At 50.9% G+C, this 25041-nt stretch overlaps 1 protein-coding gene across 5 annotated transcripts in view; it reads left to right on the top strand.

Annotated features, from left to right (window-relative positions):
* DDAH1 (dimethylarginine dimethylaminohydrolase 1) overlaps nucleotides 1-24300 on the top strand; it is a 132230-nt gene extending 107930 nt beyond the window's left edge. For all 5 annotated transcript variants that reach the window (XM_021090342.1, XM_013980506.2, XM_021090345.1 and 2 more), the window contains exons 5-6: nucleotides 19140-19283; nucleotides 21348-24300. In XM_021090342.1, coding sequence (XP_020946001.1) covers nucleotides 19140-19283; nucleotides 21348-21464 — 261 coding nt within the window. In that variant the 3' untranslated portion in view covers nucleotides 21465-24300. The remainder of the gene's footprint in view (nucleotides 1-19139; nucleotides 19284-21347) is intronic.

Here is a 25041-nt window from a genome sequence, read left to right on the forward strand (position 1 = left end):
GCAAATTGACAAAATCCATTGCAGGTTTAATTGAGTCATTATCGGGTTGTCTGTTCTAGTTGCACTGGATCCACTAGACAATAGTTTTTTAAAAAACAGTCTACCAGGCCTGAATTAAGAAATTAAAACACAAAACCACATAGCCTGTTGGTAACAACTGTTTATGCTGCTTTTCCTGGCAGCAGTTGCCTTCTCTGACGGTATTCCCAGAGCCGTGTGCCAACAAGGCCGGGGTGGCCAAATCAAATGCTTTGGCGTGATAGGGCAATAAATAATCCGAAGCCGTGAGACCAAAACAGCCTTGCTGAGCAGCAGCACTAGTTCCAAGGCAGGAAGGAGGCAAAACTGGCCAAGTAGGAGAAAGGGAATAATAATTTTTTTTCTCTTGAGCTTTCAAGAAAATGTCACAGAAAAAAAGGAAGAAATTATATTTAAAGGGCTTTTCATTCCATCCATTATATGATGGGACATCAAAAAGTATTCAGCAGACTCTGGGGTGTTGTGGGCACGTTCAAGCATCTCATTAGGTGGTTGTGAACAAATGGCCTTTTAAGAGGTCTTTTTGTGTAGGACTCTTGCTTATACCAAAAAAAAAACAAAAAAAAACAAAAAAAAAAACAAAAAACCTCTAAATGACCTTAAATTACTGACGAGAGGTGTGGTTTAAAAATCGCCTCAGGAACTTTCTGAAAACACGATGCCAGGAGCCTATCTTAGAAAGTTCTGATGTTCTGGGTGTGGGATCCGGCCCAGGTGTCTATGTTTTTTTCTGGGTGTGGGATCCATCCCAGGTTCTAGGTTTTTAAAAGCTCCACAAATGATTCTGGTGCACAGACTCCACTGCCTGCAAGGATTCCTGCAGCTCTCAAAAGCGCCTGTAGCTTAGGATCCTGAGTAATGTGCCCCAGCAAGCCAGTCACTGTGTACTAAAGGTACAGAATAGATTCCAGATAGAGGAAAAGTTAGAGAAACTTTCCAAATTAAAGCCATCGAAAGCTGGAAACTCCTGCTGCCTCGAGTTCAACATTGTGTGGCTTAAAATACAGCACCTGACTGGGTCATAACTTGAATGCCATCATTCAATCCACTTGACATACTAAAATTCTTTGTTAAAATATCGTGACCAAGAATTGCTAATGTTACCATTTTCTGAAAATAGGAAATTTGCATTTAACACATGTTTCTATACCCTCTCCCCCAACACACATGAAAAAAATCTAACAACAGGACCTGATTTTTTTTTTTTTTTTCTTTTTAGGGCTGCACCTGCAGCATGTGGGAATTCCCAGGCTAGGGGTCGAATCAGAGCAGCAGCAGCCCGCCTACACCACAGCCACAACAACCTACACCACAGCTCACAGCAATGCCGGATCCTTAACCCACTGATCGAGACCAGGGATCGAACCCAAGTCCTCGTGGATGCTAGTCGGGTTCCTTACTGCTGAGCCACCACGGGAACTCCAACAGGACCTGGTCTTGATGCGTGAACATTTGTGCCAGAGAGGGAAAAAAAGGTTAAACTTCACATCATCACTGATAGTGACAAATATTAGAGAAGCACTTACTTTTAAAAATAATCATATGTTGATTCTACTAAAGAAGCATTGTTGTATCAAAGGCCGAAATGGCTTCGAGGGCAAAGCGGACGACTTGGAATCCAGATCCATGGGTTCTGCTTCCGGCTCTGCCTCAGCTCCTCTCTCCTGTGCTCGGCCTTGGCCTGAACACAACAACGCTGAATTAGCCTCGCTAGGGAATGAGAGCTTTGTTCCTCATCAGAATTTCACGGTGGGCAGTCAAAGTGAAGGACCATGTCTCAAATTGGGCAGAAAGTCGCAATTATTGAATCGTAAAGCGCCCAGCAATGTAGATAGTTCCAAAGTGGGCCCACTGTAGCCTCTTGACCGCTGCGACATCCTCCTTTCAGTGGCTGGAAGTGATGGGAGACTGGCACTTAGCTGAACATTTTCACGCTGGCCGACGAGGGAAAGCGGCAGTAGACTCCGTCCGTCCTGGCTCCATTTTTCCTTGAGGAGGCTCCCCTGACACGTGCAGCTATTGAATTGGACGTGTGACAACATCATGTCCTAATTCATATATAAAAACCTGAGGGGAGAAAGGTAGGGTTTCCAGAACCTTTCATTGCTGTCTCTTCTGAAGAAAGACGTTTTCAAAAGGCAATTGAGAAGAGGCCACAGGAGTTCCCGTTGGGGCTCAGCAAGTTAAGAACCAGACATGGTGTCTGTGAGGATGTGGGTTCGATCCCTGGCCTTCCTTGGTGGGTTAAGGATCCAGTGTTGCTGCAGGCTGTGGTGTAGGTCATAGATGTGGCTCGGATCTGGTATTGCTGTGACTGTGGTGTAGGTCGGCAGCTGCAGCTCCGATTGACCCCTCGCTCAGGAACTTCCATATGCTGCAGGTGCGGCCTTAAAAAGAAAGAGAGAGAGAGAGAGAGAGGCCACAGATGCGTGTGAAGCTCGGCTTCTTGAGCCTCATAGAGCAGTACTCCCTGAGAGCATCTCTGTGAAAGATGTGGTCGCAGGCGCAGGGACACTGAGATGGATGAGGAACAGGACAGGGTCCAGGGTGACATCAAGCAAAGTCTTGAGTGGCACAGGGTCCTGGTGGAGGTGGTGGGAGTTTGAGGAGGGCGTGATCCCAGGGGCGGGAGTCAAAGTCTGAGTGATCCAGGATGACCAGCAAGCCGGGGACGCCCAGGGACACCAGACAGGACAATGGGGGATCTATCTTATAGCCAACAGACGATGGCTGGGACAGGGGGTGCGTGCGGGGAGAGAAGGAGGCAAGGCCGAAGAAGTGAGTGGGGCTGGTCCCCACTCAAAGGAATTGGGGTCTTCTTATCTGAAGGCTGTGGGGAGCCGCTCACAGTTTCTCAGCAAATTATAAAAGGGGAGATTTCAGCAAGAGCTCTCTGACGTTGTGCCTAGAATGACTAACAGGAAGGAAGATTCGGACTAAGAAAACTCGTTAGATACCATGACACGGTCCGGGAATAAAGGCGAGGAGGCCTGGACCAGGGGAAGCAGCCCGCGGCCGTGGGGTGTGGGGTGCAGGGGGTGAGTTCTACTTAGAGGAGCAACGCAGCTGATGAGTCTGGAAGGTGGGAGGGAGAGGGAGCGGGTCGGCCCTTGGGCGGATAATCACAGCACTGCTGTTCTGTGCCAGGCACTGTTCCGGGCCCCAGGGGACGAGGATCGAGACGGTCCTTCAGAAATGGCTCCCAGATGGGGTGCCTTTGGTGGAATTCTCAGGAAAGAGCTCAAGCCCCCCTGTCCCCGTGAATTGGGTTCCCTCCCACACAGGCACAGACCGTGGGCAGAAGGCGTTGCTGGCTTTCACTGACCTAGGTTCGCATTTTGAGAGTTGAGCTGCCCTCGGACAGCTCCTGCTGCCAGCAGCTCTGGTGACCTCCGACGTGCAGGCCGGTGAGGCTCCAACGGGGTTGGCTCCCGTTTCAGTTTCCATTGGCAGAGGCTCATCTGAACTGGGAGTCTCTGTCCTTTACCCTTTCCCATTTATGTTTTATTATCTTTAGCTACTCGCTCTCAAAGCACAGGAAAAAAACCTCTTGAACATTTGCATGCTCCCATCTCGGGCAGTGTCCTGTTGTTTCTTGGCTGAACGGAGCTGGCAGAAGAAACCCAGGATGGTTTCTGCCTCATGGGCTGCAGCTGTCCATCGCAGCATGACCTGTGTGACACTCTGGCCAGGCCAACACCAGTGCCCAGTGCCCTTGATGTCGAAGGGATTAGGGACATGTGTCCGCTGAGCTGCAGGCAGGATGGCTGGGGCGGGGCTGCTGTTTCTCCCTGGACACCGCGTGTATTAAATGCCTGGGTGTGGATGAGTATCCTATTGCTGGGCCGAAGGCTAATAAAGCATATGGTAAAACGTAGCCCCCGAAGTGGAAGTGACATTTGACCTTCAAGTTGTTCTCCAGCTTCTGGGGAAGACACCCACGCTGTAGGTACGGCACTGCGACAGGGTCCTCCTTAGAAATAACGACGTGCAAGAGAAGCAGATTGAAAGTAAACTGCCGGGGGAGGGTCGATCAGGCGTTTGGGGTTAAAATATACGCACTACTGTGCATAAAGCAGATAGCTGGCGAGGACTGCTGTGGAGCACAGGGAACTCTACTCAGTGTTCTGTAATAACCGGGAAGGGAAGAGAATCTGAGTGTGCCGGGGAAGGGAAGAGAATCTGAGTGTGCCGGGGAATCCCTTTGCTGTACATCTGAAATAAGCACAACATTGTAAATCAGCTGTGTTTCAACTTTTAAAATTTTAATTGTTAAAACAAAAAAGTACATTTGCCGTCACCTTCCTGCAAAAACCGTTCCAGGATTACTTCTCTGCTCGTAAGAATCACTGTTTCTCCTTGTTTTCCTCTTTCAAAATGTCACGTTAGTCCAGCAATCTTTAAGAATATTTCTAAATCTGTGTTTCATTTCTGGTCACTGCTGTACTTGCCTCGGTATCACTCAAACACTTTCTGCCTACAGATGTAAAAAGCTTGGAGGGAGGTGACAACAAGCCACTGGAGATAGGTGACAACAAGCCATTCCCTTTTATCTCTTTTTGAAGTGGGACCAAGTTCAACGCTGTGACCGTATGTCCAGAGATGACTCTTGGTACAGAGTCTCAAAAGGGAAAAGCTAATTAGGAGCTACATGAAAGGTGTCTGTTACATTCTGTGCACATTTTCTTTTTTTATGATTTTCATTTTTTCCATTAAAGTTGATTTACATTCTGTTACATTTTTATCTTTTCCATTAAAGCTGATGTGCAGTGTTCTATCAATTTCTACTCCACAGCAAAGTGACCCAGTTTTATATATATGTGTGTGTATTTTTCTTTTTCTCACATTATCCTCCCTCCCGTTCCACCACAGGTGACTGGATATAGTTCCTGTGCACACTTTCTAATCTTTCGTGTCTTTTCCCGTCCACACCCTGGCAAGTAATAAGAGCCCACTGTAGATGAGCTCCTAGCAGCGGTAACATCACTAAGAGTAAAAAGACTTTTGAGGTGTGAACATCATGCTAATTTAATGTGAAGAGTCCAAGTCAGTGGTTCGCGAGTGTTCTCGCACCTGAGAGTCACACAGCGTGCCCGTCTAAACGCACATCGCCTTTCTGGGGTACGCCAGAGGAAACTCTGCTACCACAACCCCAGCGTGGGGCCGGGGACCGCGGCACGATCCAGGTGCGGGAAATCCGTGGCCGCACCGGCAGGAGCGCGTCAGACACCAGCCGACGGCAGCATTTGAGGGCAGAGGCAGGAGACTGGCGCCGAGAGTCCCTCACCGTGTCTTTGGACAGAAAACGCCCCTCGTGTGGTTCAGAATAGCATCGTGGGGGTTCCCGTCGTGGTGCAGTGGTTAACGAATCCGACTAGAAACCATGAGGTTGCGGGTTCGGTCCCTGCTCTTGCTCAGTGGGTTAATGATCTGGCGTTGCCGTGAGCTGTGGTGTAGGTTGCAGACGCGGCTCAGATCCTGCGTTGCTGTGGCTCTGGCGTAGGCCGGTGGCTACAGCTCCGATTCAACCCCTAGCCTGGGAACCTCCATATGCCGTGGGAGCGGCCCAAGAAATAGCAAAAAGACAAAAAAAAAAAAAAAAAAAAAAAAAAGAATAGCATCGTGGCGCGTGAAATGACTGGCACCTCCAACGACCAGCTCTCACGGGTAGGAAACTGGCAGAACGTCACTTGGTTATGGAAACACGAACCCCTGTGGAAAGCTAACTTTTCTTTGAAAGCCTGTGTCTTGGAGTTCCCTGGCGGCTCAGCAGGTTAAGTATCCACTGTTGTCTCTGCTGTGGTGGGGGTTCGATCCCTGGCCCAGGAACTTCCGCAGGCCAGGGGCTCAGCCAAAAAACCTACTAAAATTTTAAAAATAAAACCCAGTGTCTTTTTAGGGGGAGATGCTTGCAGAACAAACAGTCTCATGTATTGCATCTGGGGCCTTTCGAGTACGCGGTGAACACTCCATCTCATTAGGACCTTGGCTTTTAGACTTAAATGGGAAGGCCTGAAGCCCTGTGGCTGGAAAACAAGCTTGAGACTAAATTCTTCAAGTAGAAAGAGTGGAAGGTGGAGGGAAACGAGATCTCTGCTTGGGGAGGAAGTGCTGTGGTCGCGTCCCCGAGCTGGTGGGGAGAACCTGAGAAGGGGCCCCGTGGAGCACCCTGGCTGGTTGAAGCCAGAGCTTCAAGGACAAGTGCCCGTCGCCTGGGAGGCGGGGCCCGGGGGGCTCTCTGTCTGTTCCAACCCAAGGTTGAGCTCAGAGTCAGTGCACTTGGAGGAGGTTGATCAGGAGGTTAAGTTAGGAGGGTTTTAAGAGTGACGGGACCATGGCACACTGCTGAGCGCCTTCCCCGCGCAGGCCCGGCCCTTGGGAGAGCGGGGTGTGGCTGTGCCTCCGGAAGCTTCTGGTTGTCTGCTCTTCTCCCGGGGTTCCTTGGATGCGTTGACACAATCCGAGCTGAACAGTGTGTGTCGGTCACCCCAAGGGGCAGAGGTGCAGGCGCTGTGTGGCAGTGTAAATAGTGCCGCTCTCTGGACCCGGTGACTGTCAGCGTGTCGCCTTCTCCAGCTTCCAGGCCACCTTCCTCCTTATTGACTGAAGTTGGACTTTTCTCGGGGCTCTTTTGGCTGCACCCACAGCCGATGGAAGTTCCTGGGCCAGAGTTTGAAACTGAGCTACAGCTGCGGTAAACACCACAGCTGTGGGCAACACCTGATCCTTAACCCACTGTGCCAGGCCGGGGATTGAACCCGGGACCCAAGCCGCTGCCGTCAGATTTGTAACCCACTGTGCCACAGTGGGAACTCCAGACCTCGAGTTTTCATGAGCACATTGCCACTTGCTATGAAAGCAGAGCATAGATGTGTGGGGAGCAACCCCAACTCAGACATCTATGTGTTTTTGAAAGCTCCCCCCACCCCCCGACGACTCTAATGTGTAGCCAGGGTTGAAGACCACCGGCCTAGAACATTCCTCAAGTCAGGGAATACAGTTCGTTTGCACAAGACCCCCTGGTTCAGATCCCGAAGGGAAGAGAGCCTCCGTCCCTCGGGAGTGGAGGAGCGGCTGGGCAGGAGTTGACATCGGTCCTTCGTCCCACTTACATTCTCTCCACCCAAGCAAGGTCACTAGAAAAGGCCTGCTCTGAGCCCGGGACCTCAGACCTATCCAGGCTCTGCGGTTCACAGCCTTTGTGTGGTTTTAGGTAAATCTCTTACATTGTACATCTCTCTGAACCTCCGTGAAAGAGAAGCTGGCTTGGTAATTTCCAGATGTTTCCCCAGCTGCTCTTCTTATTCCTTGTGCCTCTTGGTGGGCTCTAAGATGCCCTCACTTTCCCAAGTTCTGAGGCTTCCTTATCAACATTTACTGTCTGAAACCACGCGAGGTCAAGCCCAGAAGGAAGCCGCGATTTCTCCTCCCTGTTTCAGAAGGGTGACACCGAAGTGCAGAGAGCCCAGGTGACGCCTCCCACAGAAGTCATCAAGGTGGAGGTGGCTGCTTTCTTCAGCAGCCCTGGCCTGGTTGTCAGTGACAGGGAACTGGGGACACGAGATATGTGGGGCCAAGGGCTGTTTTCTTAAATTCCAATTGATTTCTTCTCAGAGAGCCTAGTAATTCAGAGGAGGAAGAGAAAACAGCATACTTATCTGGAGGTTTGCTTTCTCTCTCCTTTTCTGGTTATTTTTCCTCTGGTTTCCCATAAGTGTCTGTTCTTCTTTTAAAATATGTGTCATTTGATAACTTTCTCCTAAAACCAGTGGTTCTCAACCAGGGGCAACTGTGCCCCCACGGGGAGCATCCCGCAATGTCTGGAGCTATTTTCATCATAATGTGACCCGGGGGTGGGTGGGGGATGCTGCTGGTGTGGGGTGGGTAGAAGCCAGGGACGCTGGAAAACATCCTGCAAGGCACAGGACAGGCCTCACAGCAAAGAATTCTCCAGCCCGTAATGTCAGTAGGGCTGAGGTTAAGGAACCCCATCCTAAAGCAAGAGTGGGCTTGGCCAGCCCTGTCTCCCAGAAATCTCAGCTTCTCGGCCGAACCCTTAAGGTGCTTATCCCTGCTGCATTTAGCGAGAGCACTGACTCCTGAAGATCAGGTAGTTCGGGACAGCAAGTGTGTTTGTTCCTCAGAAGCAGGGAATTTAATCGCTATATGCAATCCCAGTATTTATCAGATTTCTGTATAACATTGTTTATAGGCACTGGAACTCTTCACATATATGTACAAAATGTAGTAACTGTAAGACACGCAGAGGAATTGCCTTCATGCGTGCAAAGCCTGCAGAGGTGCTTGTTACCAGCCTCTGAGAAAAGCGGACCCTAGGTCCCTAGACGTTGGGATGGCCAGGCTCCTTCCTGGACAGATTCAGTGGGAGATAAAACAGGTCCTCTTCTGAGTATGTGCGTGTGTAAAACATGACCTGCAGAGCCCACAGCAGGCGGAATAGGGGTCCCATAAGGAAAGGGAGCCAGGAAAAAAAAAAGATGAGCTAGAGGAGTAGAAGACTTAAACATTTAAAAATTTTTTTATTTTGATTTTTATTTATTTTTTTGTCTTTTTAGGGCCGCACCCGTGGTATATGGAGGTTCCCAGGCTAGGGGTCTAATCGGAGCTGTAGCCGCCAGCCTACACCACAGCCACAGCAATGCCGGATCCTTAACCCACTGAGCGAGGCCAGGGATCAAACCTGCATCCTCATGGATGCTAGTTGGGTTTGTTAACCGCTGAGCCATGACAGGAATTCCTCAACTTTTTTAAAAATTAGGTTTATTGAAATATAATTTCCATACATTAAAATTCATAAGCTTTAGGGGAGTTCCCATTCTGGTGCAGCAAAAACGGAGCTCACTAGGAACTGTGAGGTTGCGGGTTCGATCCCTAGCCTCACTCGGTGGGTTAAAGATCCCGTGTTGCCATGTAGGTCACAGACACGGCTCGGATCCCACATTGTTGTGGCTCTGGCGCAGGCCGGTGGCTACAGCTCCCATTAGACCCCTAGCCTGGGAACCTCCATATGCCTCAGGTGCAGCCCTAAAAAAAGAAAAAAATAAATAAATAAAATAAAAATAAAAAAATAAAATTCACAAGCTTTAAATGTACAGTTCAGTGGGCTCTGACAAATGTATACAGTTGTGATAAGCCAATAGAACTTTTAACTTTATTTGAATCTTTTACAAGAAGCTTGTGCTTTGTACTGTTTATAATTTTGATTTATGATTGAAAAGCATGTTTTTCAAAGAATTGAATTGTGTAATCATACCTTGCCTCTTTTCATAAAAGCGGCTTACACAGATGCCTGAAGTAGAGCAACATAACGTGACTGGAAATGAAAGGGAAAGACAGTGTGAGGGGAGGGGATTGAAATTGGAGCCGAGTGCAGAATGCAGGCTGTGACTCCTCATGTCCTCTCTCCACATAGCCCCGTCAGCTTTAAGCGTCCAGCCGGCCTCTGTGAAAAGGGAAACCAGATCATCTCTCGTCTGTTTGAGAGCGTCATTGAGTTTGGGCTCCTATTCATTCAGTGAACCCAGCTTGTTATCCTTCCTTTTAAGCACTCATGACACTTGCACCGTCAGTGTACTTCATAAGTTCATTGAAGGCTAGTCCCCAAGAGTTGTCTGCCCCTGAGGAAGCAAAGGTCACATGAGCCAGACCTGAAAGCCAGTTGTCCATGTCACTAGCAAAGAGGGTGGAGGGCGCTTCAGAGCAGCTTTCCATGTGAGGTCAGCTCCTGCGGAAATTCGGGAACTACGTCTTGTAAAACCATGAAGTCTCCTGTACGGGGCCGTGCTTTGCTGGAGCCCGGTCCTACCAGCTTGCAGGGACCAGTTGTTACATGTTGGGGAATTCTGACAGCTGGTTGTTCAACACACCCATTATTAAAAATCGAATTCCACAAACTTATGCTTAAATTTTGTTCAAAACAAAGTTAATCAGTATTGAATATTCATCACTTCCTGCTTCCATGACCGCATTTTGCCATCAGCCCCGCTCTCACACCGGTCGACGCACTTGGTGACGGATGGTCTGTGACGGCGGCCGGCTCGACCCTCCCAACTTCATCGTCACATCACATTGGCCACTTGAAACCGGCCACGGTGAGAATGTTCGCGCCACAGAAAGCAGCAAATGCTACGAAACAGGACTTGATTTATGGTTTAGTGATTGCCTAGACATAAAAAAGTGATGGGGAAATTTTTCGTCACGCAGGCTTAATGTGAAACAGTTCCTTTGCACTGAGGAACCGATCTTACAGTATCCAGCAAAGAAGGCACTCAGGCCACTGCCAGACAGGGGACTTGCAACATATGTCTTCATTGTTTCACTTGTCTTATTCATTAACGTAAACGAGAATATCACCCAGTAGCCAGGTTGGAACTTCGCTGATTTGTCAGCTGCAACAATGAGACTGGCCTCGACTGCATCAGCTCTGCAGAAATCAACAAAGCATTCCATGAGAGTCAATTGGCAAGATGAAATTTATACTCAAGAGTACTGAAGATATTATTTGTAAGTTGTATGTTACCCGTCCTTATAATTCATGAACTTGTGCAGATACTGTGCATATATTTCCCCCCCATTTTCCAGCACATCACTGCCTGGAGCTGGCCTAGAGGACAGCTAGGCAGAGAGAGAGAATCCGAGGTCCCGGGGAAGGCTTTCTTCACATCCCAGGAAAAAGTGCTCTTTGTGTGCACAGACTGTTTCGTAAGGCCAGGCAGCCCTTTCTCAGACCGCCAAGTGGACGGGGCAGAGTTGTGAATGCCTCAAAGCATAGGGGTCACAGGTCCTGCAGTGGAAAGACCATATTTAAATGCCTCCTCTACCGATGAAATAACCAGGGAGTCATTTGCTTATACAAAGACTAAGCATTAATCCTGGAGGGACGGATCCGGTGAACAGGGCGGGTCCTGGGCCTCCAAGCACAGTGTGCCTGCTGGGCCAGTTCTCGCCTCCCTCCTGGAGCCTGTGGCTCTGCTGCTCTGGAGGTGATGACGCCTTTTCACGCACTGCCTATTTCTGCTCCCAAAGGCTTTGCTCTTTCATGCACTTCCAAAGCAGAATAGTTAGCGCTTGGAAAACCAATCTATATGGACTTCAGGGGCCGGACTTTGTCTCAAATTCATTTAAATGCGAACTTTTAAAACTAGGTCCTGTCCAATCAGTTGTCATCTCTGAGAAAAACAGCCCGCAGGCTGTCGGTTAGTGGGCTCTGGGTCGAGCCTTTCACAGGCTCTTGGCAAGTTGGTAGATTCTGGTGTGACTGGGAAAGGCAGGCATTTGAGGGCAGACTCACCTGGACCCAAATCCTGGATTCCTGTCTTAATGTGTGACCTTGGACAGGTTACTGGGTTTATCTGAACCTTGGCTTTCTCACCGGTAAAATGAATTGATAAGAAAGAAATGTGTGAAAATAGATGACCCATCAATAAATAGAAGATCGCTCAATAAATGTTCCAGTTTCTTGGGAGCTCCCGCCGTGGCGCAGTGGTTAACGAATCCGACTAGAAACCATGAGGTTGCGGGTTCGGTCCCTGCCCTTGCTCAGTGGGTTAAGGATCCGGCGTTGCCGTGAGCTGTGGTGTAGGTTGCAGATGCGGCTCGGATCCCACGTTGCTGTGGCTCTGGTGTAGGCCAGTAGCAACAGCTCCGATTAGACCCCTAGCCTGGGAACCTCCATATGCCACGGGAGCGGCCCAAGAAATAGCAAAAAGACAAAAAAAAAAAAAAAAAAAAAAGTTCCGGTTTCTTGCCATCGAATGACCCAAGGGAAACAAAGATCGCCAAGCTCCCGCACCCGGGGGAGTTAGTTTTCGATGATGAGATTTCGGGAGCTGAATTTAGGGTCAGCTGTCAGGAGAAGCATGGCCTCAAAAGCCACGGAGCAGCTGACTAGGACACATATTCAAGAGCTCAGACTCGGGTCATGGGAGACCTGCCCCTGCCACGGAGCTAGTCCTATTGGATGCAGAGCAGGGGTGAGAAGGGAGGGTGGGGTCCCCGACTTGGCATTTGGAAGGGGTGCTTCGGTTTGATCGTCTTTCCTCTCCACCCCTGAGGTCAGAAGCTTCAATCAGGGCTGTCAGTCCTCCAGGGCAGCTCCCTCGTTCTTCTGCCCTCGACCTGCTCCTCAGCCCTCCCGAAGCTCAAAGGGGGCCTGGCGAGGAGAGGGGCTTCCCAGCCTTCCACTGAGGCCACTGTTTTTGAGAATCCCTCCCAGGAGTGGTTCATGTGGCTTGTGGTTGTCGTTTGAAGGACAGAGGAATTTTTTCCCCCACATATCCACTGGGCCATGTGATCTGAGCAAAAGCAACAGATCCAAATGTGAGAGCTAATTTGTGGAGCAAAATGTCAGCTAGCTTGGAAGGGGGAAAATTTGGCACTGAAAGTGTGCCCAGATTTAGCCAAAAGGAACCTTGTTCTTAGGATCCGTCAAGCCCATCAACTCAGAGATGTCGTTCAAAGACAACCTTTCTCAGATTCTGTCCCTTTTGAGCTGATCCAAGGAAGGACTATAAAAAATGAAAACATGGTATCAATTCTAGAATATGATTCATAGCTATTTGACTCAGCCTTAAAAGGACTGCCAGGACTGGATGCCTGGTGTATGTCAGACTTTCAATAAACTCTTGATGGGTGGATAAATACATGTATGAATGATTTTAGATCTCCAGGAGCAATGAAAAGCATGCTTGAGATCTCAGTAGAATCTATAATGAGTTGCTTTGTGGAGTTGGCTAGGTTTGATGTGGTGGGATGAACGCATGTGTGCATTTCACAGGAAGATCGATTATGAGCAAGGCCACACTGCGCTGTTTCCTCAACTCTTCAAATGCCTCCTCCACAGCGTTGCTTCGGGACGTGCCCCGTGTGTCCTCCGCCGTCCTGTGAAACAACATAGCCCAGGAATTTTTTTCAAAGTAATTGATGGAGAACAAAGAAACATGAGTAACAAGGGGGAGAATGAAGCTGCCTCCCAAACTTTTGGATGAGAAAATTCCCAGAAATGTTGGAAACTGCCGGAAATGCCTGCTAGCTAATGCAACTGGCCATGCAAATTCTCTTGGGCTGAAAGCCAGAGCTTCCCACTCTGTTTTGTGACAGCTCCCTCTGGGGAGCAAGCCTGGCCCCTCCAAGCCAGCAGCTGTGTAACAGACGCCCCCTCGCCCGGTGGTGACTCGAGGGGCCATTTCCTTTCTCGGGACACCTTCTTCCTCGGGGAGGTGCCTGTGGCAGGGGGGAGGCTGACTTTGCTCCTACTGCTGCCTCAGCTCTCACGTGCTCGCCTTGCCCTAAGTTGCAGATGGTCATCTGAAGGCTGAGCCAGGGGCCATTTGCCTTTGCATCTCTTTCCCCTTCCCACGTGTACCCAGGCCCCCTTCGCGCCCGGCCTGAAGGGGGCGTTCCAGGAGGGCAGATGAATTGAACGAACCCCACCGTATGCAATCTTGATAATAACTAGTCTCCTTACACAAAGTGGAATGACTCCAAGGGGCAAAGGCAATTAGAGCATCAGCTTGGCCTCCCAGACCTTCCCCCCAAAGCCCTGGAGGACTGCGTGATCTGAGCCCGGGCCTCTCCAGCAGTTGCAGCCGCCTGTGGATTTAGGTGCTTTCTCCTTTCCTTTCTGGCTCCCAGCACAGCAAGAAGCAGGAAAAAAGCCCCAGGGGTTAAAAGAACCCTTTACACAGAGTTCTGAAGCAGTTTAGGAGAAAAATTTTGAAACACAGAACTAAACATCCCAGCAACCAACCAACCACATTCTTGGGATATTTGAAATGATGCTCATCTGTTAACAAAGGATTCTGTGCATCCGCAAAGTGGAAGCAAAACCTCTTCCCCCTCGCCCCCGCCTCCCTGTGACTCAGTCCTGATCCTCAGAAGCCTGAGCTCTTTGAGGTGAAGCCCTGCCAGGCGGTGGCTCGCCTCACAGCTTCCTATCCCCACGTCTCTCCGTCCACCCGTGCCCAAACACCCCATCCCACATCCCCGAATCCCCATCACCACATTCCTGCATCCCCTACCCCCCACAGCCCCACAGCCCCCCATCCCCACTTCCTCTCCACCTCCACATCCCCGCACCCCCCACCCCACCCCCATCCCCACCCCCCATCCTCCCAGCCCCCACATCCCCCCACCTCCATACCCCCATCGTCCCAGCCCCCACATCCCCCACCTCCATACCCCCCATCCTCCCAGCCCCCACATCCCCACATCCTCACCATGCCTGTTCCAACACAAGAGAGGAAAGATGCTAGAGAGACATACAGTTTCCTGAACCTTTTTCTGAGTGTCCTCTCTGGATGGCAGGTGCTCTGCTGTATATGCACGCATCCCCTGAACCCAACTCTAAATAAACACAGGCTGTCTTATTCAGACAATAACCACAAGTAAGAGAAAAGAAATCACTGACAGGAAGAGAGAAACCTGTTCTTTGTCCCCAAACACAGAAACCCTTTGTGTTTAGAATAAGCACCTTTAGCTCCTTCGTGGGAAAGAAATTGTACTTTTTAATTTATTATCTATATTTGCCACTTCCTAAGTCCTTTTAATTTGGAAAGACTACACCTGACAGAGCTTTTGTGTCGTTATTTCCCACAGGTAAGCAGAACCACTCACTGCTCCGAACAGGGTCCGATCTGTTATCAAAAGTCCGTCCTTTTGGCACACTTTTTAACCTGTCTTGAGACGATAACCCTGGGACCTTGATAAACTAATTGAAAAGCTTCTCCTGAGGGGGCTTTGCTGGATTTGTTAAGATGTTTACTTTAAGGGTCGCTCTCAGTGGACTTCATCAGTGAATTACTTTATGTATTCCCAGCATTAGATTATTTCCCCACTGAGGACACTGCAGTTCCTTTCTGAACAGAGATGAAAAGCGGAACTGTCTTCAGGCCGTGCTAGGTTGGGTCCTGGCCCGTACGTCCGAAATTTCAGGAACGTTCCCACCAGAAGTTAAGAAGTCCAAGGCCCGGAGGAGAGGGAAACACGAGAGTGGGGAAAACAGAGACTCGAATTTCACGTAAATGCCCTCAGCTGAAGAACAACAGCGCAAACAGCCGCGGGCACGAGGCGGGCATTCCTCCCACGAGGAAGCGGGTGGTGGAGAGGGCCCGTCACGCCCCCCGCAAGGGAGCCTTCGGCCGGGGGCTCCGGGACCCCGGGCCCTGTCTGCAGGGGGGCGCCGCACGGAGCCTCCGCTGGACGGAGGCCGCCCGATGACACCTTCGGTGACGCTTCCTCCAGAACGGACGGCGGTCCTCGCGGCGGCTCCGCGGTTCCCAGCGGACGCGCCCGAGCCAGGCCGGGAGGGGGCATGTGCTTTCGCTCAAGACGGTGCGTGGTCCGCCTGTGCCACGAGCCCAGATGCGCCCTTCACTCACAGCACGCGCTCTGGAGACGGAGGTTTAGGAGGTCCCGTCGTGGCGCAGTGGTGAACGAATCCGACTAGGCGCCATGAGGGGGCGCGTTCGATGCCAGCCCTTGCTCAGTGGGTTAAGGATCCAGCGTTGCTGTGAGCTGTGGTGTAGGTCGCAGACTCGGCTCAGATCTGGTGATTCTGTGGCCGTGATGAGGCCGTCAGCTACAGCTCCAATTTGACCCCTAGCCTGGGAACCTCCATGTGCCGAGGGAGCGGCCCTAGAAAAGGCAAAAAGACAAAAAAAAAAAAAAAAAAAGAGTGAGGTTTAAGGACAGAGCTGCCACAATAGCGCATGGGCTGCGGGCTGGAGACGAAGCTGGCTCGGCCGGTCATGGGGTCTTAAAATACTGGTCCTGATGAAGCTTCTGGGGGGCGCCTAGTTCCGTTCATTATCTTCACCGCCCTGTCACCCAAGTGCATGAAAGACTGTTATTAGCGTGATTTTATAGAGGAGGAAACCAGAAGTCAAATGCTGAATGTCTTTAGCTCACGAAGGACAGAGCTGAGGCTCAAACCCAGGCTTACTCCAGAGTTCATCACCCTAACATGCCCCCCCCACACACAAGGAAAGGGAAGCTACTATGATGGTGTTTGAAAGCAGCGAAAGGAAGTCTGCATAAAATATAATGAAAGAGTAAAATTCGTAACAGCAGAGAGCAACCTGGTCTGGCTTTGTTTTTGCTCTTAAATAAGCCTCTTCATGTTCTTTTTGGGCACGTCCCTTTCATAAAGAGGACGAAGCTGAATACGTTGTCCATTTGCTTAGACTCAGTCGCCACTGTCCGTGTGTGGACTAGAGCTAACCCGTGCCAGTGTGGGGGCCGCCCTGGGTCTCTTCCCCAGGAAACACTTAAATTCCTAAGTGCAAGAGGGAGGTCCAGTCAGGTCCGGTTGTAGCTTTTGTCACAGGAGGGCCACACGTGAGAAGAGGATGAATGTACGATCGCCTGAAAAAATTCCACAACCTGAAGGTTGAGAGTTAAGCTTTCTTTGGGGTGAACTTAGGACTTAGGCCCGGGAGACAGCCTCTGCGGCCCTGGGGCACCGCTCTGACGCGGTGGGGGGAGTAGGACGTGTAGGGGTTTTTGCAGCACAAGACAGGAAGCAGGAACAGAGGAGCCCTGGGCTCCGGAAATCGTTCCTTCCCTGGCTCTCGGGGCCAGGATCCTGAGTGTGCACAGCCTGCGGGGCTCGCCGCTCTCACTGGAGGGGACTGCATTCACAGGGGACTGTGACATTCGCCGGGCTGCAATCCCCCCCAGGGGAAAAGGGGGACCCTCAGGATGTGATAAAGGTGAGGGGAGGTGCCTGCAGCACACACACATTTTACAAACGTTGTGCCTGGTCTCCTGAAGGTCCCTGCCAGTCACGAGGAGCAGACGTCCCCAGGAAGGATTTTAGTATTTGTCTAGATGTGAGGAGATGCGAGCATCAGGCACATAAATTCTTCTCCTAAAAATCTCAGACTATCTGAAGGCCCCTTCTTCCAGTTCTCCCAGAGCACAGAGGGTCTCCACCCTGAGCTCCCCCGGCTGCTGCATGGTGGCAGCTGCAGTGGCTCACAATTTACTCCAGGTAGAGGTTGCTGGCAAGGACCAGACTTCAGTTCACAGTCCATGAGCGAACAAGTGAAAGCATCGGGTGAATGCAAAAAAGTCAGTGACGTGTCTGTTCTATCGAAGGAAGTCTGCTTGCTCTGTTCTGCTCCGGTTTCGGCTGAGACGCCCTCCTGCGACCCCTCCTCATTCCCTCTTCTCCCAGCAACAGTTTGTTCCAGCTAGCCAGCCGGGAAGAGTGTGCGCCCTGACCTGACCCGTGCAGGGGACGGGTCCATCCCCTGCATTAGGGGTGAATAGGGCGTCTCCTCTCCTCTGCGCACCTTCTGCAGAAGGAAAGAGCTTTGTCGAGATCTCCCCGGGCTCACGTGTCTCACTTTCTGACACTGACAATCCGAGCCAGTCATTTTTTTCTCCAACACATGGTCGTTTATAGGAAAGAGATTCTGCCGCAGCTCTGGAGGGAAGAAAGAGAGCAGAGTGAAACGCTTCATCAGGAAGTTTGGAGTGGCCCAGATCTGGGTTTGAATCCACCTGGGCGGCCTCGGTAGGTTGCCTGGCCTCCCTCAGTGCAGTCTCTTCATCTGTAAGCTGGGGATTTGGGGATTCGGTATTAAAGATGCAGAGTTTAGTGGGCGCTCTGTTGGTTCTTACCCTAATAACACTCTGAGTATCTGACGGTCTCCTCCGACAGGCTGGGACCTCCTAAAAAACGGGATTTTCGCCCTGGATCTCTGTGTCTCTGGGCCCCTGACGCAGGGCTTACGCTCATCCCCGCTCCTACGTGTCCTTCTCTTGAAGGGCATTCCCCTCAGATCACTCCTGGCTCATGTGCCCTCGACAGGGTCCCCACCAGGAGAAGGGAGCCGGCCGGGGGGCCTTGCTGTCTGGGCTCTTCACAGGGTCTTGGGAACGAAGTTGCCGGGAGCCTCCCGCCGCCTCTGCCCCCCGCACTCGTTTCCCTGCCGGGGCCGCCAGGGCTGAGGGCGAGCGACCTCTTCAGGGTCCGGTGTCCACACACATACCGAGGGGTCACGGAAGATCCAGCCGGAGAGGGAGCTCGAACCCGACGGTGAAAGATGCTGTTGCACCTTCACCGCGTGACGCGGCGGCAGGTTTCTGAAGACGCGCAGGTCACGACGAGGCGCGGACAGCGTCCACATGAGCAGAAGCCCAGAGTCCCTCTTGTTTTCATTTGTGGTGTTTTGACCTTTTTGGCGTGTGGGGAGGGGGAAGGGGGAGAGGTGGTTTTTTGCGTTTTTGTTTTAATTTGCGGAGGGGCTGAAGATGAGGTATCAAGAGTTTAAACTCTGTGAAGATTTCATTTTTGTCTTATTTTAACATGATTTTATAGAAAGGTGCTGATGGATGCTTCCTTCGATGAACAGACCTGCTCAGTTGTTTTTTTCTCTGAGTTTGGTCCAGGGACCATCTGCCTCTGAATTGCCTGGAAGGCTTCAGAATACAAATTTCTGTGCCACACCTCAGATCTGCCAAGCCAGGATCCTCGGGGGTGGGACCTGGAAATGTGATCTGAACATGATCTGAACATTCTCTGGGGCATCTGGGCGTTCACTGTGTTAAGGGCAACACCTGCCAGCGGCAAGCAAATTCCATTGTAATGTGCCCAGAAGTGGAAATTGTGTGTGTGCGTGTGTGTACAGGCGCGCAGTTATTGCTAAATCAGGTAAGGGACCATTCTCATCCCTGCGGGGCCCTTTCTCCCTCTAGACCAGAGCAGCCCCGCTTGCTCAGCCAACGTTGTCATCAAAACCCGAGCTGGGCCTTTTTCTCCGTGTCTTTCTGATAGACCTTCTGAGCAAAACTAGAAAAAAGAATCGTTTTTTAAAACTTAGAGACAAACACGTATTTTGAAAGAAGAACCTTTGCAGGTCTTCCAAAGAATCCCTAGGCGGCACGGCCCGCCCAGCCAGGCGGCAGGGTGGCAGCCACATCCATCTGCGGTCCCCTTCCGGTTCTGTGCCAGGAGGGAACAGGCGGGAACTTCAGCCCCGGGGAAGCTGCTCGGGTGCGACCTTCAGCCCCGCTCTGCCCTCGCCAGGGCAGGCAGGGCGCTTGCCTCAGGCCCCGCATTGCTTCTCTTCCAGATCATGCAGCAGATGAGCGACCACCGCTACGACAAACTCACTGTGCCTGACGACACGGCCGCAAACTGTGTGTATCTCAATATCCCCGGCAAAGGCCACGTCCTGCTGCACCGAACCCCAGAAGAGTATCCCGAGAGCGCGAAGGTAAAGCCTGGTCCTGCCGCCCGGCCTTGCCGCCTAGGGAGTCTTCCAGGAGCTGGTGACAAAGGACAGGGGCTTGCTTTCCTCTCCACACATCACATCACCGGGAAGGCAGAAATCCCGCCGCAGCTGGGGCCAGAGGAAGGTTTATGTGACTCACTTCTCCTTAGTGTCCTTGGTCACTGAGGTGACCTTACCTAGTGTTCAGCCCTGGTCACACAGGTACTTGCAGCCTGGTCTGTGCTCCGGCTCTGATTAAGGGCCCCTCCTCACACTGGCAGCCCGTTCGGCCCAGAGACTGCAGTTGGGGGGTCACAGCGTCTCTGTTTCCTGACACCTCCAAGCTGCGTTTGTTTCTCAAGGCAGAGGAGGGTGAATGAGCCAGAGAGCGGGGTGCGGGGGTCGGGGCAGCACACGGGGCAGCAGAGGCACCGAGAGGACAGAGCAGGAAGAAGCATCAACGGAGCACACGTGGAATCGCCGGCCAGGCCTCCACGCGTTCCAGGCCCAGGGGATGCTGGTCTCAGTGGCATTCCTTCCTTCCCGCCCCTCAGGGCGCCCTGCCTGCCTCCTCTGTGTGAGTCAGTGATTTCGTCTAATCAGGCCAGGCAGCTAGGAGGTGACACCCACAGCTCCTTCAAGTGTCCATTTCATTTTTAGGCTTTTCACCATCTTCCTCTCTGCCCAGAGGAGCAAGGGATTTATTCTGAGCATTACAGAAGAGACTTTAGGAACCACTGATCTTTATATATATATGTGTGTCTTAAACTTTAAAATTTATATAAAATATTTTATGCCACCTTTTAAATGTGCAATAGTGTGTAATGACTAGGCTTGTCCTCATACTCAGGCTCCCCCTTGGCAAATAAAAAGAGCCAATGGGAGGGAGATAATTGACTTTACTTGTCGTGCCTGAAAGTGCGAGCCCGAGGGAAGTCTAAGCTGCCAACCTCAGCCTGCGGCTCTGCTCGCTCTCAGAGGAACACGGGTTCATACTTTGATGTGCATCAGAGTTGTTTCAAATACAGGGTCTTGGGACCCGCCCTCCCCCAGGATCTGTAATATCAGTAAGCATCCCGGCCATAGGACTCACTCAGAAAAACCCAGCTCTGGAGCATTCGAGCCTCTTCAGCCGCAGGAACCCTCTGATAACGGATGATTGTTAACGGCTCCTGGATTCAACCCTGGGTCTGTCACGGAAAACAGGGACCTCCCTGGTTCTGAGGGCTCCCCCTGGGCCAAGCTCTGTCCCGGGCTGCCTCATTATCTTATTCATTCCTTCCCGCAGCCCCGGGCGTCTTATTGCTCCAGTCCTACAGGGAGGTAATGGGGGGGGCACACCACTGAAATCACACTTGAAGCAGTAAGTGGACAGAACTGGAGCTGAACCCACGTCTGTGTAGTTCCAGCAATCCTAGATTAACCAGTCTACCAAATTTTAAGGAATAGATTACATCCTACAGAGGCACTGAAGATTGTTTTTAGGTAGTGTTTTCAAGTGATTTTGCTTAAAACAATTTTTTTGGCTTTATCTTCAGAGAAAAATCCGTCCACTGTTAATTTGAAGTTTTGACACATACTTTGTGTTAGTGTTAAAAGATGCTCTAAAATTCACACCTGTAATTTAAAAGCAGTTTGACCTGAAATCCTTCACTTTAACTCTATTTTGTCAAGTTTTTTCCAGCGGTGGTGTTAAGGAAAGAAGTCTTACAGTGTAGCTGCGAGGGTTGCAAAGTGTGGAGAGGCATCCTCAGACCGGAAGCCTGGCCACCGCCTTTCCCATAGCACTTAATCTCGCAATGACGAGGGCAGAGCAAAGGCATTTCTAGAAACAACCGCATTTCTGACACATCTTTGGCTTTGAGGTTAGACGCAGAGCTGGTGGTTAACCGATGCCTGTAGCTCTGTGGGTACTGCTGTGGGCATGTGTGGGCTCGATTACACGTGTCACCCGGGGCTCAGCGGCTGGAAAGCCTGACCTCACCGGGGCGGGGGCGGGGCTGGGGGCGCCGAGGGCGGAGCAGGAACCGAACCCTCCCGTCTTCTTTTCCTCCTCCCGGCTCGCAGGTATACGAGAAGCTGAAGGACCACCTGCTGATCCCAGTGAGCCACTCGGAGCTGGAAAAGGTGGACGGGCTGCTCACCTGCTGCTCGATTTTCATCAACAAGAAGGCAGACTGCTGAGCTGCGCCGCCCGGGCCGCGGCCCTGCCGGGAAGGCGGTCCGTCCCGCCGCGTGGACAATCTCCTCCGCCACCCTCGCGCCACTAACTCCCGCCGCCAAGTCTAATCGCTTCGTTCTGCACCTCCTCCCCGCCCCCGCAGTGGTACCTAAACTGTGGATTTGCTCAGCGAATTAAGCAATCTAGAAAATCTAGACCGAATGAAGTATTGAAATGATGAATATGCTAGTAAGGAGACTCATTGTGGTGATTGTATTCGCAGCGTGAGAATCATTTAGTTGCCAGTTCGTGCGGAGGAACAGCTCCTGGATCAGTCAGCTGAGCTGGCTTGGTTTTTTCTGTGTCATTAATCATCCTTGGCTCGTGTGACGCTCCCTGGTCCATGGATCCTCCCCTTTGCCCTCTTTTCCTTCTTCCGGAGTCTGAAGACTTTCCCCACTTCTCCCGCTTCTGCCATAGTCCCCTTGACCTTTGGGCAGGATCCGGGGTCCTGCCTTCTGCATACCTTTCAGGTCAGACCCTGTCTCTCATCAGTCTTATCTGCCCCGTGGCTGCATCTTCTGCCCCCACCCCCACTGTCCCCCAGAGGACAAAACAGGCCCCTCACAGAACCGCAACCTTGTTTGGGGGTGAGCTCACTGACCCGAGGCACATGGGGGGGGGCTACAGATCTAAATCGAGAAGAAGCAGGGCACCACGCCCTGGGTGGGTCTCTAGGGGACTGAATTGGGAAGCCCGGGAACATCTCACAGTTCCGACACTTTAGAAATTCTTCAGGTCACATTCCATGGATTTTTGCCTCCTTACTGGTCCTCTGCAGACCTTGGGGAAGAGACTTATCTTTTCCTTTCAACTCACTTCCACTTCCCCCCATTGTGACTCACCCCGTTACCAGCCTTCTCCCCTGTACCATTTTCCTGATCCTCAAAGTTCTCTCTTTCGAAAGAGACATTGCATCTAAAAACGAAGAGTGAGGGCCTGGCGTGAGCCACACGGCACATGTTCAGGACATGGGAGCCTTGGTGCTTGAAACCAGCGGCAGACCATAGCCAATTCTGCTGGGAAATACCCGTGAGTATTTGCTGTGGATTCGGTCAGAACGTCTTTCCTCTCTAGGCTTCCATTACACCCCCTCACACTGACACGAATCTCGCCGCAAAGAACAGTGCCGCAGTGAGGATAGTTGTCTTTTACTTAAACCCGAAAGAGTCTGCCTTTTAGGGGGCCACAGCAGTGGCACCCTCCAAGGGACGGTGACCCATCAGGCTTGTGCTCCAACTCCCAGCTCATTGCCTCTTTCCTGTCCCGCCTGTGGCTCGCTTCCGAATCAGGGAGGTTGAGAAACGCCGCTCCAGGTGTCACTCTGCTCCCCCACGTGTTTGTAATCAACCAGCCGTCCTGTTCGGGACCCAGAGAAAACGCCTTTGTCCACTTCGCCTCCCCGGGCAAAGGGCAGAGATAAAACCTCTGCGCAAAGCAAGGCGTCCTTAACCACCATCTCTTTCATTTGTTTGGTAGTTTTATGTCATAATTGGAAGAAATTCCCTCCCCTCCTTCTTTTCGCTTCACTTTAAAATTCGTATCACATGGAAATATCATAATTTTATGCATCCGGTGACTGGAACATATTGCTGTTGTATTTCCAACTGTCTCATCGTGGGTGAATGATATGTTTTTCCCAGAGAGAGAATGAATGCTCCCCACATGCCCAGGCTAATGAAGGTAAATTGTCCTCAGCTTTTACGGGTGCCCCTCTGGGTTAAATCCCAGCCCTGACGCTGCAAAAGCAGAAGTCTTCCCTGGGAGTTCAGCATCTCAGAAACAACCACCGGAAACTAACTCATCAGCCACTTTAGGCTTCACAGTAGAGCTAACCGGCAAGTGAGTTTCATACCCTAATTCCATCATCCCGAATTAAAGAACTCTTCCCTGTTACGTTTGATCCATTGCGAGTGAAGCGATTTTCCTTTGGGACAGTTTGTCCTGTGGAAGCCTGTTCTCACTTCCCTCTCCTCTGCTGCTTTCCACCGTTCCTTCTCTTCGTCACAGGAAATCACTCAGATCTAGTGCCTCTCTACAGAGTCTTGCTCCACACTCCGCTACGCCGCCTACCAGCCTGGCTTCTCTGGGCTCCTCCTGTGATAGGATGTGAAAACCCAGACTAATTTGCAGCATCGTAGTATCAGGCCTTCGAGGCACGCATCAGCCTGCTGTTGTCTTGGAAGAGGAAGGATAGTCGCTCACCCCATTACGCAGGTTCTCCTCTTGTCCCTTGTATCTTACAAGAATAAAGGAGCTACTCTTGGACATTATAAAGGCGTTAGAAATTGTATTTAGCTAATTAAAAGTTGAGTCAGAATCACTTGGTCAGTAAGATTCATCCTACTGAGGACTGTAGAGACGAGTGCATGAGTCGGGATTATTCTTCAGCTGTGATGGACTGCTGTAGAAATCAGCAAGCCGTCTCTCCCGGGGGTGCTGACTGCTCTTTCAAGCTACTCCCAACGGATTGCCAAGGCCATCTCTTCCTCTCGAAGGGGGACATAGTCTGTAGAGTAAAGACGGGGCACGTAGAGTTGCATGTTAGTCTCTGTCATTACTTACTCGCTAACGTTCTCCAGAACTCACGCGTGGGCTCCACATGCCGTTAGATTTGTGCGTTTTATCTTACTGACCATCCTGTTGCAGCCAGTGTTCAGTTATCTGCTCTGTGTGCCAAAACCAGTAATGCCTTTCATGGCCCTTTAGTCCAGACAAGATCTGCACTGATTAGTCTTTGCTGTCCTGATCTTACAAGTTTACCAATCACGATGGAATAAAGTGTGAGTTGTACTGTGATCAACAGCCTCTGTCTCTTTTTTGCAACAGAAACTGCTACCATTTCCTTGCTATCAGAGATGGGGAGTTTTGGGGTTCCCGTTGTGGCTCCATGGAAATGAACCCGCTAGTACCCATAAGGATGCAGGTTCCATCCCTGGGCTTGCTCAGTGGGTTAAGGATCCCATCGTTGCCATGAGCTGTGGTGTAGGTCACAGACACGGCTCGGATCCCATGTTGCTGTGGCTGTGGTGTAGGCCAGCAGCTCCAATTCTCTCCCAGCCTGGGAACTTTCATATGCTGCAGGTGTGGCCCTAAAAAAAAAAAAAAAAAAAAAAAAAAAAAAAAAAAGAGCAAGTTTTTCCCATAGGCTGTGGGATTAGAAATACTGAACCTGCCAAGCAACTGCCATCAAAAGCTTGGATTAAAGTGATGATCGAAGGATGCTTCCTGCTTCTGGCGCATGTTATCCACGCGTGGTCAGGTCGTGGCTTCACATGTGCTTCTCCTCGAAGTGGCTTCCCTTTGCTCCTTTCACTCCTAACTGCTGTCAGCACCTTACAGTACGGCTCAGCTCACAGAGACAGCGGGACAGTTTTTTTCCTTTGCTCACGTAAGAGTTTATTTTTTTGTTTCTGTTTGTTTATTTTACAGTCAGCATCTTCTTCCAAATTTGAAGATTTTTTAATGACGCTTTTTATTTCCAATAATTTTTTTCAAACTGAATGCAGCCTTCTTGTTCTCTTTTTCTGAGTGTAAAGA

The sequence above is a fragment of the Sus scrofa genome, chromosome 4, assembly GCF_000003025.6.
Source record: "Sus scrofa isolate TJ Tabasco breed Duroc chromosome 4, Sscrofa11.1, whole genome shotgun sequence".
Classification (NCBI taxonomy): Eukaryota; Metazoa; Chordata; class Mammalia; order Artiodactyla; family Suidae; genus Sus; species Sus scrofa.